The 18,210-nt window shown below is 43.8% G+C and overlaps 1 protein-coding gene across 1 annotated transcript in view; it reads right to left on the reverse strand.

Moving 5' to 3' along the window:
• Positions 1-11,162: 11,162 nt before the first annotated feature.
• chd7 (chromodomain helicase DNA binding protein 7) overlaps positions 11,163-18,210 on the reverse strand; it is an 87,761-nt gene continuing 80,713 nt past the window's right edge. The window contains exons 33-41 of the mRNA XM_014987039.2: positions 18,044-18,204; positions 17,014-17,268; positions 16,763-16,933; positions 16,448-16,681; positions 15,361-15,576; positions 15,128-15,268; positions 14,665-14,769; positions 14,402-14,582; positions 11,163-14,333 (exon numbers count right to left, since the gene is read on the reverse strand). Of these exons, the coding sequence (XP_014842525.2) occupies positions 13,336-14,333; positions 14,402-14,582; positions 14,665-14,769; positions 15,128-15,268; positions 15,361-15,576; positions 16,448-16,681; positions 16,763-16,933; positions 17,014-17,268; positions 18,044-18,204 (2,462 nt within the window). The 3' untranslated portion in view covers positions 11,163-13,335. The remainder of the gene's footprint in view (positions 14,334-14,401; positions 14,583-14,664; positions 14,770-15,127; positions 15,269-15,360; positions 15,577-16,447; positions 16,682-16,762; positions 16,934-17,013; positions 17,269-18,043; positions 18,205-18,210) is intronic.

Genomic DNA, 18,210 nt, shown 5'->3' on the forward strand with positions numbered 1-18,210 from the left:
TTCATGGTTGTTTGAGAAATCATTTAATCTCCCATGGCAACCAACTGTGCAAACGCCTGGGTGGACCTAGCTCCGCCTTCGAGACACGGCTTCCAGGCTTCCACCTCACAAAGCAGCCCTCCCTCATGACTCCTCCCCCATTCAGCTCCTTAAGACTAGCTGGTGTGCAACTGCACACCAGCTACTTCTCAGTGATCATATTTCATTTTTATTGCATTTTCATAACAACTGAAGTTGACATGGTTGCTTCATTGTGTTATAAAGTGGAAAGCACATAACACCTTTAACACTTGAAAGCTGAATATAAGTTGCACAGGTAATCGTCTCCATAGCAACAGCACCAGAACTCAAGAACCTGGTGACAATGAGGGTTTCTGACTTCATTCAGCGTGCTGCAGTTTTGCTTTCAGGGTTAATTTGCTTGGACAGTCAGACCTGTTGCCAGATGTTAGTGTCCTGTTAATTCAAATTGTTTTGTCTTGTCTTGAAACCCATTAAAAGACTCATCAGCTGCTACAATCATTTTTTTTTCTAAATGCCTAGTTATTAAGCATTATTATTATTGTCATGTTGATTGTACTGTTGATATAATCTATTTCTGATTCTTGAATCTCCAAGTGTTTATATGAAAATATCCACATCCTGTTCTGGAATGTCCTATTTCCTTTTTTTAATTTTTTTTTATTGCTGTTTATGCCATGCAGTATATTTTTGTCAGTAATGCGATATCAAAATCTAAATATTTCCATGAGTACTTTTAGTATTATACTTCTGTTTGCTCTGAATAAACATAAAATCATGTCTGCTGAAATCAGACATAATGGTACAAAATATATGAAAAAGAATAATACATATGCAAAGTATCAGGTGGACAAAGTGGCTGTTTTGTGTCTTAATCTTTCAGGATAAATCATCTTTAGCTGAAATGTTGAGATTGTAGAATTCAGAAGGAATTGTAAAAAAGAATCCGTTTTTTTTCTTAGATTTTTAGTTTATTTTTACATTTATCTCCTTCATAAAACCGTCCATTTGTATTTCGGGAGAGCCGCCCTTCATTATATTTGGTGCAATAATGCAAACAGCCTTTTGTGCATGTGACATTTACCACTTCCTTATAATTTATTACTCCGCCTGCTGCATTCAAAGACCGGGTCATATGTAATGAACATATTGTATTAATGAGATTAGCGCCTTCTTCGGCCAGCAATCCGTCAGTCCATCTGTCTTTTCATCCGCCTGTCTGTCCCCTCATCCATCCATCAGCTCTCTCTCGGCCAGCCAATCGATACCTGATGTCAGGATGAGGTAAGTGATGACTTCAGAGTCATTAAGTGATATGATAGGCGGACACGGTGCCATCAGCAGCCGCAGCTGGAAATGGATGGACCCCAGACACCCTGGCTCGTATTTCACTGGTCCCTCCCTCTCACACACACATTTATACACTCCGCAGACACACACCAGCCCTGCGAGGATCTCCTATCTCCTGCCATAGAAATGGATTTTTCCTCTGCAGACCACACAGGCCAGATTCATATCTCTATCGATTTAGATGAGGAGATGAACTGAATGGGATGAAATGGGATCGGCCCCTGAAATAAATTAGAAATTAATCATATCGATCAGATCCAGATACACACATGGCAGCAGTTACACATATAGCGCATGATGAGTCTGGCTGCAGCCATGCAACTCTCCTCCCCACGTGAGCCGTAATCTGAAATTAATAACGCAGCAAAGCTGCTGCGAGCGCTGTGAGTCTCCTCAAACCGCTGGAGGTCAATCACAAGGGAATCCTGGTCCTTCCTGCAGCTGAGCGGTTCCAGGAGAAGATGCTCCAGTCGTACGTTAGCTGTCTGCTTCTGAGGTTTTCAGGTGTGATGGTAAATGAGGAGAAACTCATGAAAGCCGTAAACCGGTTGGTGTTAGAAGATTACAGCCTGATCAGTGATGTCTGGCAGGTAGAGCTGATTGCAGAAGTATTCATAAACAATGACAGATTCTTTCACATTCATGACTTCAGTGTGTTTCACTGGGACAGAGCAACATGGAAGAAAAGGGATTCAAGGTCGGATTATTGTCCAAATGAAAGTGTGACGTTCTGTGAAGGCCTCAGAGGTTTCTTGCAGAACACCAGTGAACAAAAAAGCAGCACAAAGTCCAAGGAGCACAGCAGAGAGGTCAGGGAGAAAGATGTGGAGAAGTTAAACAGCTAAATCCTAAACTTTGAGCATCTCATAGAGCACAATCATCTGAAAATGGAAATACTGCAACTCTATCAAAACATGGCTGCTCACCTTATGTATTCTGAGGAATATAGAGCCATTTTCTAGCGCCATCTAGTAACTATGTTTCTGTATATTCCAAACATGACTTAAAAGAAATTTGACTTCACAATTTAACACCTTGAAATTGGGCCTCTGTCTCCTTAAGAAGCTTGTGCTCTTCCTGACACTCCTCATTCAGAATGTCATCAGAGCAATGCTTCTCCATTAAGTCGTTCCACCAGGTGTTTGCTAATTGCTGCTGCTGCTGCTGCTAGTCTGGAGGAGCTGAGCGGAGAAGGCACAAAGGAGGCAGAAATGAAGAACTGACCCAGAATGCGGTACAAACATATCATTTCATTCCCATTAAAAAACAATTTAAGTTTTTGTTTGTAACTTGAATCAAAGCAGAAGTTCAGAGACGTCCATACGTTTTGAAAGGCGTTTTATACCAGCGTCTTTAACCAATTACACATCAGGCTGCTGTTTCCTTCAAATCACCTTGTAACCTGGAGAATTTAAGCTGTTTGGAAAGAATCCACTTAAATTAGCTTCAATAACCTTTCATGTATTTATTTGCAGAATAAGACCCAACCATACTGCAACCTTACATAAACAGGGATTTTGTCAGACCGCTAACAGGTCTAGGTGTTATCCCGCCATCTCTCTCTACTTCAGCGGCCTTGCTTCTTTAGGAGACCAGTAGTCCATGCCACTGTTGCATGCTTGCATTATGGTTCCTGTGAGTTTTTTTTACAACCCCAATCAAGTAACTGTCTCATAGAGCTGGTTCTCACAGGCAATTCCCATAAGTGAAACTTAAGTGGTGTTTAAGTGCTTTGACTGACATTGAGCTTTCTGTCCCACTGAGACTGACATAGAAGCAACATTTTAATCACGTTGACAGGAAAAATGCAGAGCAGAGACACTGCATGCGTCTAATCCGCGGAAATGGAGTCCAATAGATGTATTTTAGTCCGCTTTGTTTGGTTGAGGCTGTGTTCGAACTGCAGGATTCGGCGGGTTTAAAAGCAAGCTGCAGAAACTCAACTGAAGCCGACAGGCACTTCTCACTCTCTTCCTTGTGTTTGATGCTAGTTTGCACGACCAGCTACTTACTGGGTAAAGCGCGAGTAAAAACCACTTGAAGGAAATGAAGGAAATAAGCGCAAACAGCTTCTAAAGGTGTTGCATTTTCTGATTCTGCAACACGGCGCCACTTCTCTGTGCTTTCCTAAAACTGTGTTTTTAAGGTTCACGGATGCTTCAAAAGCTTGAACATGAACTAAAGCTAAAATAAAACGAATCCTTTGTTTTTTTTTAATCCTTTAAGAAGCTGGCAATGCTTTACATAAATATTAGCCTTATTCCACTTGAGTAAATATGAGTTTACACTTAAAAGCCTTTCTTTGCATCAGCTGAAGACAAAAGAAAGTAGGGTTACAACACTCAGAAGGACCTGTAATGGCCACTCCAAAACACAGACTTTATTGTCTGTCAGTATCTAATTTGGTGATGTGTTTCGGGACAGAGTCCATTTGGAAGACCAACTTGTGCCCACGCTTGTCGATGTATCGTAATGTTTCTTCAGTTTTCACATTCCAGGTGCCGTTTCTTTCCTAACGATGGCGTCTGTTTTGTAAAGCGCACCGGTCCTTCTTCCTGCAGCAGAACACGTGAAAACAAGCTGCTACTAACCCTGCTGGGATGATGTTTGTCCACGTTTTATTCCTCTGAATGAAAAAAATGGGAAAAAGACCAGCAAACGTCTAACATGGGATCGCTTGTCAGACACGAAAAAGTTTTACTGAAGCAACCATATACGGACGTTAAGGTCTAGACAGACGGACGTGTTCAACAGAAAATGCAAATTCCTTGAAAATTATCTGGTGACAGATAGAGCTGTGAACAGGTCTATAGTTACTTAGTAAACTAACCACATAAAGTCAATGATTAGTTAAACATTAATGAGCATAAAACAATGAATAACCGACTGTACAGGACATTTTACTGTTCTGACTTTAGGTGTTTTACTAATGAAACTAAAAATGTAGACATTTGACACGTGAGCCAAATGAGAAACAAACAATTTGAGTATTGATACTTTAGAAGTACACTAAGCTTTACAGGTAATAAAAATCTGAATATAACGAAGCAGAGCTTGATTGGGAAGTGCCTGCAAACAATCCTGAAAGATGGTATCCAAATAAAGCATAAAATGAAATTGGAAAATGTGCATTTATTGTGAAAATGCATGGAAGGAAGCTTAGTAGTAGGAAAAATGTATGTTTTTGTTTTGTTTTTTTGTACAGCGAGACTAGGGCGCAATGCTAGTTGTTCTGAGTGCCATCATTTTAAATTCACCTTTAGCTCCAACTCACAAGCTGCTTCAAGCTTCATACTAAAGTTGTATTTCTTTCAATCCTCACTATTGTTACTATTTCTCAGCATATGCTAACAGATCTATGCTAACAGGCCTTTGTCGGTTGTCCTAGCGTCAAAAGCTAGCCCTAAATCACTCAAGTTGCAGATTTTTCAAGTTATCTGAGACTGAGGAAACCAGTTAACATAGTAGGATTTACAAATAATCTGGACTGAAACTGTTTGGGAAGATCTGAAAGCGGCAATGTAGAAACATTTTCAGGAACTTAAACCTTTAAAAAAGTACTTAAAAAGGCCTGTTGGACCTACAAGCTGATTAACTCCTGTAGCGGCTGAAAAACATCTAGAGGTTTTACCTGTCAATAAACATTTAGATTATAACAAACATATTTTAAACAAGAGGATGTGAGGTGCAGCTCCAGTATTTTCAGAATATTTGAGTGTTTATTGGGATCTGCTTGATGCTTTGAATCGCTAGTTTGAGAAAACTTTCTCACGTTGTCTCAAAATACGAGTTTGATGACTTGGGGTTCGCTTTTAAATTGTGATCTCAGCTCCAAAATGATTAATACAAGTGTCCTCAAAAAAGGTACTCATGTAAGTGTATCTGTGTATGTGTGCGGATCGGTAATTGAATCGGTGGCTCTCGGTGCCACATTTCTGCCATTTGTCTCCCTTGGAAACAGGAGAGAGAGACATAAAACCCCCGAGCAAACAAGGGGGACATCTGGACCTGTCTCTTCCTCTCTCCTCTTCTCCTCCCCCGCTGCTCCTCCCTCCGACTTGCTCCTCTCTTTTTATCCTGTTCTCGCTGCGCTCTGTCACTCTCTGGGGGCTATCAATCACCGCTGCGATGACTGGGCGTGCGGCTGGCCTGTAGGTGGTCATGCCGACGGCAGATGGCTCTTTATCGCTGGAGCCCTGGCCTCTCCATGACAACCGCAGAGAGCAGGAAGTGACACATCCAGCCGAGTGGAGAGAGATTCATCTGGACAGGAGAAACGTACACACACACACACACACACACACACACACATACTTATATTCCTATTTATGTGGTGACCCATGCTGAGCAGATTGCCTTTGCGGTCCCTTTACACTAACTTCTCCTGCAGAAGCTGAATATTAAATCATATTTAATAACCATAAAATGAAATAAAGGTTTTATTTAAACATCAAGGGCACATTATTTGGGTCTCCACCAAAACTGTAGCTGCATCCAGGTTAACAGCACACACAAATGTTGCTATAAACACAAACTTATTATGTAAGAAAAATGGCAAAAAAAATAAATAAATAAATAAATAAAAACAAGGCAGTCTGCTGTGAAAGAAAAATATGGCTGTCCTTTCAATACTTTTGTTTTAAAAACCTCAGTTCACCTCACTGGGATTTTATGCGGTAAGTCATAAAGAAGACAGTGCTCTAGCTAAACCAGAACCTTCATGCAAAATGCTTTCTGGATTAGGAAACACTACCCAACGCCACCGACACACCGATCCAAGAGTGAGGTATGGCGGTGGCAGCATCATGCTTTGGTGATTTCTTCAGAAAGGGCAGAGATTACTTCCCACTCAATCTGATGGAGCTTAAGCTATTGTAGAAAGAAAAAAGCAGACCAAGATTAAAAATGCACACCTCACTTTTTAGATTTTTATTTCACTTCACAATAATGTACTACTCTATGATGTTCAACGACAAAAAAAAAGTAATAACATGATGAAATGTGAGTTTAAAGGGTGAATTGCTTTTACTCTCTCCCCTGATCTCTGCAGCTCCTCCAGAGTCACCATGAGATGAGATGAACTGACCTGGGATGAAACATCTTTCAGATCTTTCCATGGCATTTTTATATCACTGTATGTGCAAAACCAGCAACCAACACATATTTTTGCCACATATTTGCTTTCAATTTAGCAATACTCCATTCATCTTATTGCAAATGTATTTATTTTAAAACGTATTTATGTGTGGGATTTGTCCGGTGCCCGGTTTGACGCAGTGCCTCTCCCCAAAAGTGATATCTGGATTATCATCAGCGCTGCAGCGTAGCGTTGCACAATAAGGCTGGATGTTCACTAATCTGAGCTCATTAATTTACAAGTTAGCTGGCAGAGCAGAGCCTGGCAGAACGCTCTGAAGTGGTGAGCAGTCAAGAAAGACGGAGCGTGTTGACAGAGCTGCTGAAGACTCACCCAACAATCTCTGCTTAACAGTGTGTTTCATCTGACTTTATGCACAATCAATATAAATGTTGGAAGTGATTTTATTCTGCCAATAAAAAGATTATTGCAGTGTTATGTTACAATTAGCATTTTCACATGCAGCAACCCAATAAAGGCAGACAGAAATCTGGTAAATCACACATTGCTCTTCAGATTCCTGGAAGGAGAAATGAGGGTAGGAGACGAGAATGCATGCTGTGTTTCACTGTGTGTGTGTGTGTGTGTGTGTGCGTGTGTGTGTGTGTGTGTGTGTGTGTGTGTGTGTGTGTGTGTGTGTGTGTGTGAGTGCGTGCGTGAGTGTGTGTGTGAGTGGTATGGGGCGGCTGGTAGATTTCACGTCCCACTTCCTCCTGCAAGGCGATTAGGCCAGACGTCTGTCACACACAAACACACACACACACACACTCACCCCGAGTCTCTACTGCCTGCTAAAATAAACACACCTCCGCTCATACACCTCACATTTCTCCATCTATGTGAGGACACCCAACTGACTTATTTAGTCCAACTTCATGACTAAAACACACCTTCATTACTTTTACTAATTCGTGCAGAAATTGGAGAAAGCAAAAGAAAAAAAGAAACATTGTTCAAGTTAAAACCACCTGAACCTAAAATACTAAACTTGTGAACCAAAGTCCAGTTTTTGTTTTCTGTTATTAAAGACACGTTTGGGGAGTAAACTTAATGTATTAGTTTAAAATTGGTTGTGGTGTGGTGTATTAGGCAGATATGAACCAGTATTGACCCATTTAATAACACACACACACACGCACGCACACACACACACACACTACGCGAGGTTTGCCTGTCAGTTTGTTGGTTGTCAGCAGCTCCAGTGGGAGAAATGCCATCTCTGACAGCCTGGATGGACTGCTACATACATGTCCACACACACACACACACACACACACGCACACGCACACACACACACACACACACACACACACACACACACACACACACACACACACACACACATGTTTGCGTGACTATCTTTGTGGGGACTTTCCATTGACTTCCATTCATTTCTGCAGCCTAAACCTTACCCTTATCCTTATCCTAACACCTAACCAAAACTCAGTTCACACCTTAGTCCTAAATCTGATCCCTGACCCAAAAATAGAGTTTCCCCTTGTGGGGACCAGGCTTCAGTCCCCACAAGGAGCAATTGGTCCCCACAACGTAGTATATGTCAGGAAAATCGTCCCCACAAGGTATTACAAACAAACGCACACACACACACACACACACGCACACACACACACACACGCACACACACACACTGAGTGATTATTTCCTGGGAAGTTATTTCACCTCAGCTTCACCTTTGGAGTCACTTGCAGCTCTCGTTTCCTGCAGACACGTCATAAATAAAAACAACCGCAGCATCAGCATCAGACCAGATCATTTGGTTTTATTCAAACTGGGCGTCTCTCTCTTCACTCAGGCTAGCCCTAAGCGTTTTTTTTTTTTTTGCATTTGGGGAATTTTTCTGTGGCTGAATTCATTGTGTTTCATGCCACAGCCGACTTTCCCGTGGCGGTCATGAGAATTTGAACTGCTGGTGTGTTGGAAAGGTCATATTATGTAATCCTCCAGGCTTGTACCTTTAAACGTGGCCGAGCGAATCACAGGCGCCTTGACGAGACACAAACTCTGCAAACCTCTGGGGTAAAAACCAAAGCCTGACACCTTTTAAATGAGCCACTTGTTGTGATTCTTCAACAATTCAGGTTTCCCCAACAACTTAAAGGGACAGTGCTATTCGCTCTTGGTACGTTCATTTAACACAAATCCTGATTTGAAGAGCCATAGACCAACAAACAAGGCTTCATAAAATAATTAGCAGCTGGTGTTGACACTTTTCAATCTAAAAAATGAAGAAAGTGGGCATGTGCAAAGTGATTCACCTGCTGTGGTTTATAATAATCATGGCCTCAAAAAGTATTAGGATTCTTTATTACCAATAACAATTATGATGAAGTGAAAAAACCTTTATAGCCACAAATGTTTACTTTACGATGTCCATTATTAATATGACAGTGAATAATAAAATAGCAACGAAATTCACATAAATACTAGTCCATTCTCCTTCTGACCATGTCATACCTGCCAGACATGGATCTGTCTGCCACTGGATGGATCATACTAGCCTTGCGACAAGTTTATCAACTCATGATTCAAATTTTCTACAGTCAGGTCCATTGTGAGGAAACGCGACTCCAGGAAACACCATTAACCGGCCAGCGGTTGCTCATTGTTACTTTGGTTTGTTTGAGAGTCAAAATCTGTTATATTCCAAAAGAGATGGTAACTGTCCATACAAGGACCCAAACTAAATGGATGAGATACCACACCATTCTCGCCGAGCCTTAGACCAAAACAAATCAGTCCAGGAAGTGTGCAACGTAACGCATCCCAAATTGATTCAAGAAGTTGTGCACCATTTAATCATCAAATTCGGGAAGGTTCCATATTTTAAGGGATGTGTGGGAACTCTAATAATCAAAATTTATGCAAATGCCTTTTTTTATGAGCCTTTGAAGACTCCTCTGTGATCTTTCTGTGCAAAAACTGCTGCTGCCCGAGAGAAAAGTAAAGCAGTGTGAAAATCAGTCAGAAAGCTTTACTGAAACTTTGTGTTTTTGCTTTTTCTCCCCACTATTTTACTTTTAAATCAGTTCCTCTTATTGGAAATCTTTCACATCCTCTGTCCTGGGTGAGTTTCATGCAGGAAGGTCATTGATGGCGCATGACCTTCTACCTCCATGCACTGTCTGAACAGTCATAGCTGGCTGTGTAAACAGATGCCCAAAGCAAACATAGAAGTTTAAAGGATTCGCACAATCATTTTTGTTATCTTGTGCTCAGCTCTTCCTGAACTAACCATTTTATACAGAAAACTTTATTTCTGTGAAAATATGTAGGTCAGGCTTCAAATGGCCAGCGAAGCTTTCACTTTGAGGCCTAACATGCAGATTGGTGTGTCAAAATCTAATATTTTCTGGAATTTGAACTTAAAATTTAAACTGGAATCAAAAGCAGCTTAGGCTAGACTTTTAGTTTTATTGGCTATTAGGATATGTTGGTAAATTTGTGCAATATCTGCAGCCACAATAGCTCAATATTTTACACTTTTCTGAATCCTTACCAATGCACTAAGAGCCTAGCAGACATTTTTAGCTGCTAGAGGGAATAAAAGTTTTATTTCCTCATCACAAACAAATTTTTACTCCCTTTCTCTGTCATGCAGAAAACTTATTTGGGTAACGGATGGTTCGGAACAAATGCAAATTTAGGAGCTCGTCCATAACGTTTAACCTTTTTAATCCCGCGTTATATGGAGCTCTTCCGTGGCCGTGTTTTCTAATGTAATATTTAAGAAGATCACCGACTTGAGCACAAACTGCAGGTAACTTGGAGAAACAACTTCGGTTTAAGCATGAGGATAAATCAACCTGCGACCAAACCTGGAGATCAAACTCCAATCTGATGGGAATCTAGACAAAAAGGAACACCAATATCACTCATTTACTCAGGGCTAATAATTATACATTAAAAATGGGAAAAGTGTTTAAAATTTTGTAACGTTGGTTGGCACTTTCCGACTACCGTACAATAAGCTAAACACATTTGGACTTTTTTGCCCTTTAGTTATAAAACGTTAATACCTTTTACAGTAACGACTAGTTTTAGGCTAATCCACCGAAATTGTTTTTCAGGCTAGGTTTAACATATTCTGCCCTATTTTAATTCAGTTCCCTGAAACTGACATAAGCCATATTTTCAAGCCATTTGTGGTAAAAATGCAAGGTCAGAAGATAAATTATTAAATATAAAACCGTTTTGTTATACTATGCCTCCATATTTCCTTTAAATAAGCAAAAATATTCACATTTAAGGCTCAAAATATTTTCCAACACAATGGCTCCTTCTGTGAATATTTGAGAGATCTTAAAAGCAGACTTTTTATGACCCTGCAGAAACATAAAATTTATTGAAATTTATTCACAGTGGCTCTCAAAAGTGTCCCCACCCTGTAAAAGTGCCAGCTTTGTGGTGTAAAAATGTAACTAATTAATAATAATAAAAAAAATTCCACACTTGCAGCCACAATTGTTCTGCACAATTCAACTGGAAAACATCAGTAAGGTGGGGAAATGTGGAGAAAAATAAATAAGATGCAACTGCCATGTTGCACAGCCTTAAATAATTGCTGAACCCTATTCTGTTTTCTTGCATGTATTTCACTCAGGTTTGCTGTAAATAATGAGACAAAGACAGGGAGTTGGTTTCCTAGGCGAATATCATGATTCACTTTTATTAAAAGCATCATAGCTACAATTCATCATACATGATGTCTCAAAAAAAAAAAAAAAAAAACAAAGAAAAAAATTACACAAACCAAAAAAGAAAAAAGGAGAAAAAAAAACATTTACATGGTATGTCTGTAAACTTCAAGGCTAGATAAGAATTTTGAGGTAATGCTCTTCAGCTTGCTGGCTAAAAGTAACAAAATGTCCTTTGTTTTCAAGAAAAGTAGCTAAGTAATAAAGGTACCTGATTAACTTTACTCTTTAACACCAGTGCATCAACAGGAAAAGAGTGAGACAAAAAAATTGATTGCAGTACTTATTTTGTCCTCATTTACAGTTTGCTTCTCTACTCATACGACACTTGTGGTTATTCATAGGGTGAGCGTGTTGGGAGAGTGATGGTGGAACATTCAAAAGCTGCCTCGGTTATTGCTGTCTCAGCGTTAGAGAGGAGAACGAGGATCTTTGTGACGGTGGGGGGTTCGAGGGGGTGGTGGTTGGCGTGGGTGGAGGGATGGGCGGCGGGACGAAGACCTCCGACTCGCTTCTCTCCCTTTGTCGTTTTCAAAATGTACTTTTAAATATTGGAACCACTTGCAGCACTTTATTCTTCTCAGACACTAGAACTGGCCTTTGAGGGTTGTTTGTGGGAGGGGTGAGGGGGGAATAAATTAAGCACCACTCGTGCTTTCAAGTACTTATAAACTTAACTTAGCGAGCAGAGTTGAACTACATGTAGAAACTTTGAGAAGTCCTGTCTCAGTCCTGTGTTTGTGGCCAGGCCTGGTGTCAGTGTGTGTGACTAAAGCAAACAGTCTTTAAAGAAGGAGATCGCCACAGGGGAGCAGCACTCGGTCTGGAGCTACCGGGACGTGGAGGAGGATTAAAACTACATTTCGACGGGGCAGCGACCAGGAAATGACGCAACGACCTCTTTAACGAATCGACCTGAAACGTTGCATCCCTTGCTTTTGGACCGCCGCTCCAAATTCATTCACGAAGGCCCTCCCCCCCTTTCTGAACAGGGGTGGTGGTTGTGGTGGTGGCTGGGTTTTGGCAGCATGAAGCGGACCAATCAGAAGGCCTGACCGGCGGCAGGACCCAGCCCGCCCGGCAACCCCGGGAAAGATGAAACAAGACCAAACACAAAAGAAAAACAAGCAGCCGCCTCCAAAAGGAGAGAGACACCAATCGGATGTGGCAGTAGGAAAGACTCCAGACTGGTTTTCAGTGTGGGACTGGGTTTAACAGTATCGATTCAGCGTGCACACAAACAGTCAAAACGAGGAAAAAAAGGGGGAAAAAAACCCAAAAAACCAACAGGAGAAACAGTCACATGACCTACGAGGGGTTAGTGTGTAGTGGTATCCTCCTGAAAGTGTGTGCTGCTCTTCATCAAGTATACACCTGGATGGTCGAGAGACGGAGAAAGTCTGGTTTGATTTCCTCATCAGAGTCTACCTGGTCTGATATGTGAGAACTTAAAACAACATCTGCTCTAAAACAGAGCATCTCTATCGATTCATTTTGCAGCAGCTTTATCAGACAGACAGCAGGATGAGCTGTAATGCTGTTTTTCTTTCTTTCTTTGAGAACTGACGTCAGAAGAAGCAGCAGGAGCTTCTTCTGGTTTGGATGAGACGCTGCCGGCAACAACATATCAGTCCAGACAAAAAGGAGAGGGAGGCATAAATGACTCGAGAGCTGAAAGCAGCAATAATAATATTAATTAGAATAATAGTACTATTGGAAACATGTGAAGTCCTATTTTGTGGAAAAAGAAAAAAACAAAAACAAAAAACAAAGAGGTGGGTGCAGAGTTGACGGCGCGCACCGACCGGAGAGAAGGAAACAGTCTTTGAAGGAGAGCCGAGCTCGGCTGAGGATTTTTCCCTGACTACACTATCGATCAGAGAGATTTAACTTAATACAAACACATCTCGTCCTCTCTGACGCATAGTAAATACACCTGGTTAAACAACAAAAACGTGAAATAGAAAACGTCAACAAAAGGTCAAAGGAAAAACAAAAAGTTTGTAATAGTTTGGATATTTCTGTTGGAGGCGTGTAAACGTGCAACAGAGGGAGGAAAGTGTTCAAGGCCAGTCAGTTTTTTTTTTTTCTTTATCTCAACGTTTTCCCGCTTCAGTCACTCGTTCCATTCTGGGGAGACGCCACCGCCGCCGCCGACTCCTCCGGCAATCCTCCGCCCGTCGCACCTTCCTCTTTCTGCTCCGCCGAGTCCGTCTCCTCTCCCTCCTCCTCTTCCTCTTCCTCCTCATCGTCCGCAGCCTTCCCGTCATCCCTCTTGTCCCCCTCGCCGTCTCTCGGCGGGTTTGGGGCGGCGGCGCTGTCGCCCAGCGCCCCCGCCATGGCGCTCTGCAGCTCGGCGAGGGAGGCGGTGGGGAAGCCGGGCAGGCTGAGGCCGGCCAGGCCCGGCGGGAGGAACATGGAGGGGTAGAGGAGGCTGGGCGCCATGGTGGACAACAGGAAAGGGTTGAACGCCAGGGAGTTGGCCGACATGCCGGCGGCGGCCAGCAGGGCAGCTGTGTCGCCGTTGATGGAAACCTCTGCTGGAGCCTCGGCGGCCGCCATCTTGGGGGCGCCAGACGCGTCGCCGATGGGTTTCTCTGTTTTTTCTGAAGGAACTTCTCCCTCCATCTTCCTCTTCTTGGTCTTTTTCGCTCCCTCCTCCTCTCCCTCCGCCACCTCCTCTTCTTCGTCATCATCATTTCCCATCTCGTCTCCGTCGTCTCTCGCCTCCTTCTCCCTCTTTGCCGTCTCCTCCTCATTGCCTCCGTCTCCCTCCAGCGTCCCGTTGGTGTTTCCGGAAGCGGCGTTGGCGTTGGAAGCGGCGTTGGAAGCGGCGGTGGCAGCGGCGGCGGCCGCCAGGTTACCTCCAAATAGTCCTCCAAGGCTGAACATGTTGGGAATGGCGGCGGCCATGTTGGGCAGCCCTCCCATGCCGGGGATCATGAGGGGCAGCATGGAGGCGGCGGCGGCGTTGGCGGCGGACTGTTTGGGGTCAGCAGGCGGCGGGAAGGCCATCAGACCAGCAGCCAACTGGAGCGACTGAAGGCTCTGGAGGGACGACAGGTCCATCCCTCCGAACAGGCTGCTGAGCAGCAGCGGGTTGATTCCTCCTGCGGGACACAAGCGGAGTTAAACTGAGCCCAGATCAGATCCGACTCCGTCCGGAGCAGAACTGTACCTGCGGAGGAAGCGGCTGACGCCAGCGACGCCTGTGCAGCCTGTGCTGCCGCTGCGGCCTGGGCGGCGGCGGCTGCCTTCACTATCTCCGATTTGGGTCGCCGCCCTCGACGACGGACGCCTTCCTCTCTGACAACAGGGCCGGTCAAAAGGCGGTCAAACATGGCTTCCGGGAGGAAACCCTGAGAGGAGGAGGAGGAGGTCTGTGGTCAGAAGGCAACTTGAGGAAAACCGCAGCAGAGTCGATATGGAGGAGACACTCACCGACTGCTTGACGATGTCTGTCCAATCAGGAGCGATGGAGAACTCCGGGTTCTCCAATAACCACCTGGGGAGCTCCTTCATTGGTGGAGCCATGGCCCCACCCATCTAAAAACCAGGAAGGAGAAGTGATCAACAGATCGTCATCTTGACCATCAGGCGTTTGTTCCTCAGAACCCTCTTCTGCTTTATTCCTTTACGACGTTAGTAAGCTTCAACCACAGGCTTCATCAAATTGTTTCTTGAATGCACTACCAACTAGACTCTTTGTAAAACTTTACGTTGATTATGTCAACTGAAGTACATTCTGACTGCCTGAAGGAAAAACTAAATTCATAGAACTTATGACATACAAAAACTACACATTAATGGCCCCAAAAGTAACAAATTAATCATAATTTGACTTCTTCGTATTGCTGTATTTTCTCCTGTCGTTTCGGAGACGCGCGTCAAAACGGACGTTTACCTTGCGTCCGTTCCGTCTGTTGACCACAGGGACTCTCTCGTCCCCGGTCAGCGTGTTGATGTCGATCTTGTTGGGGTTTCGACAGCGATGGCGCTTCTGCTTGGGCTTGGAGAACTGAGATAACAGCAACTCCTTGCTCTTCTAGAAACGAGAACAGAGAGGTGAGGCGTGAAGCACAGCAAAGTTAAAGGACTGAGAAACGTCAGCGAAACGATGAATAAATGAGCGTTTACTGGTGTGAATCCAGTCATGTCCATGGTGTATGTGGGATGCTGTCTCAGCCACTCTCCCAGGTCTTTGCTGGAGGCGGGCGTCTCCTCCTCCTCCAGGCTGCCCGAGGCCAGAGAGCGGGCGTTGGGGCTCTGCTCGGGGACGCTGGTCGGTCTGTGGGACTGGGGCGCTTCCTGGACCGCCTCCACTCCTGGAACCTTTGTCCCGTCGGAATCATCCTGGAAAGGACGAAGGATTAGTTGACCTAGTATGCTTTACTTGAACAGGTTAGGATAGTTCTATAGGATATGCAAAACAAATTTGTTACTTTTTTGCACCAAATCATTCTTAGATAATGAGATTTTAATCTGGTATTTTGAGCTCCTTTCAGAATGAGCTGCTTTAGGGCGTCTTGTCACTTTAAATCCAAATAAGCTGCTGCTGGCAAAGCCCCCCAACTCAATGTTTACACTGGCACAAAATGGCTGCAAACAGATGTGCAATTATACAGCAGTACATCTTTGAAAAGCAGGAGTGGAGCCTCCTGCACAGCCAACAAGAATATAAAACAAGTGCATTGTCTGTTTTTAGAAGCAGCAGAGACTAGAGATGCACCGATCAGATATTGATACGTATATCAGCCTTGATATTGAAAAAAATTCTAGATCAGGTATCGGTGGCAATGTGCCTGACCAATAAGGCAGATCTATTCAGTCTAGTTCTATGCTTTGTGCTGTAAGTGACATCATGCTTTCTTATTCATTTTACATTATATTTAGATTACATTCCTAATTGAACTTTCTCAGCCTTTTGCAGAAAGGTTTGCTGTAGTTCATTTTAGTCAACCTTCTGTCTTATTTATTTATTTTACATTGTCTGTGCAATTAATCCTCATTGCACAGACTGAACAAGCTTGTGAAGCCTTTGGTGTGTGCTGGTACTGGTTTACGTCTGTGTAAAAAAAAAAAAAATGAAGTCAATTCTGTATCAGATGCTAAACTTCAGACATCTTTGTTGGTATCTGAAGTGACAGAAGACCCAAGATGGAAGCACGAAAACGTGCAAAGTGTGAGTTGAGCATAATGCGTCCCCTTTAACTCTTCAACGTACCCCGGCTGCTCTCTTGTTGCCCATGAACAGCAGCTCCAGGCCCTCCACATTTTTCCTGCGGCCCCGCCTCCTCTTCGTGATGGGCAGGTCGGCGTCCAAAGAACCGTTGGCTCTGTGTCCGGAAGGCGGGACTTGCTGAAGCAGATCCATCTGGGCCTTGAGGGAAGTGTTCGTCATCAAGGCGCTGGGGAAGCCGGCCAATGACGGAGAAGCCTTGTGGTGGTGGTGCATGCCCTGATGGGAGAGTTTCTGTAAGTCGCCATGAAACCGTCCAGCAGCTTGCAGGGAGGCTGGACAAGGACTTCCTGCGAGCACCTTAGTGAGGTCGATGGCCTGGTTCTGAGACTCTGCGGCGGCGTGGCTTTCCCTCAGCTGAGCCACCATCTCCATCAGGTTGCGCCTCTTCGCCGCTCTCTCTGCCTCGATCTCGATCTTTTTCCTCCTCCTCCTCCTCTGTCGAGGCACCGTCAGGCTCAGAGCGTCGTCCTGAACACAACACTTGTGACGTTTAGCGATCAACAGAAGCAGCCTGCCAAACTCAGGATGTCACTCGCATCAACACTCACGTGAACCTGCGGAGACAGCGTCTTGTCTTCGCTCCCGCTGTACGGCGTGTGGATGCCGGCCATTGTCAGCTCGACCAGGCTCCGTCTCTGCAGCGGGCTCTCGCTCACCATGGCTACGGCGGCCGTGGTCGCCGCGGAGCCGTGACCCGGCAAGAGGTTGCCAGGGAAGTCGAAGACGTGCCGTCTGTTGACGGGCCACTTGCCCTTCAGGACAGCCTCGCAGATGTTGTCCAGCCTGTTGATCATCACGCGGTCCTGGACGGAAAGAAGAGGCAAGTTTGTTTGTTAGGACGTTTCTGACTGCAGGGAGTCGACACCATTTAAAACGTAAACCGTCTTTTAGACGATACGAACCAATAGATTCAACTAGAAAGACTCAGTATTGGTTTAATTAATTTAAGCCAGTGGTGTCCAAATTCTTTGCAATAAGGGCCAAAATCTTTATGTTGGAAGCATGTGTGACCACAAAAATGTTATATTTCTAAATATAGAAGTATAGAAAAAAACTTTTTGGCCCCGTTTTTATTTTATTTGCTCAATACCGAGCTTAAAAAACCCCCAAAATTTTTACTGAACTGAACAAAATTATTGTTTTTTCTATTGTTTTTTTTTTTTTTGGTAGAAAACAGAAAACAGTTTAGCAGATTGTACATTGGTACAAGTTTTTTTTTTTTTTTTGAGTTTTGTTATTTCGGATGCTTGATTTGCTTTTCAGAAGAAGCTGGTCCATAATTGTGGTTCTCATTACTCCAAAAATAGTATGAACGCAAAAACATTGATAATAAATATACATCTTTTTTGCAACTAATGTGATGAAGTTATTTATCTGTAAAAATGTTGCAATAAAAAAAAAAATAAAAAAAAAATCATAAAATCTGCATCAAACTCCTATGCTTGCAGGTCGGTGGGGCCGCCCAAAACCCTGCAGAGGGCCACAAATGCCGCTGCAGGTTGACCAACGCTGAAACATTTGAGTTCTACGGCAGCCAAATAATCAACACTTTTGTGGCGGCTCTTGTTGTCGACGTACCTTAGGCCAGAAAGAGAAGGCGTAGGTGCGGTCCTGCAGGGTGTGCAGCACAGACGTTTCCTGCAGGTCGTCGGGACAGAACTCGTCTCGGGTCTCGTCCCGTACGGATGCGCTCAGAGAAGCGATGCTCTCCTCGTCAAAGTTCTTCTGCCCTGCGCTCGCTGCGA

The sequence above is a fragment of the Poecilia mexicana genome, unplaced genomic scaffold, assembly GCF_051168715.1.
Source record: "Poecilia mexicana isolate PSO_F unplaced genomic scaffold, ASM5116871v1 scaffold_17, whole genome shotgun sequence".
NCBI lineage: Eukaryota > Metazoa > Chordata > Actinopteri > Cyprinodontiformes > Poeciliidae > Poecilia > Poecilia mexicana.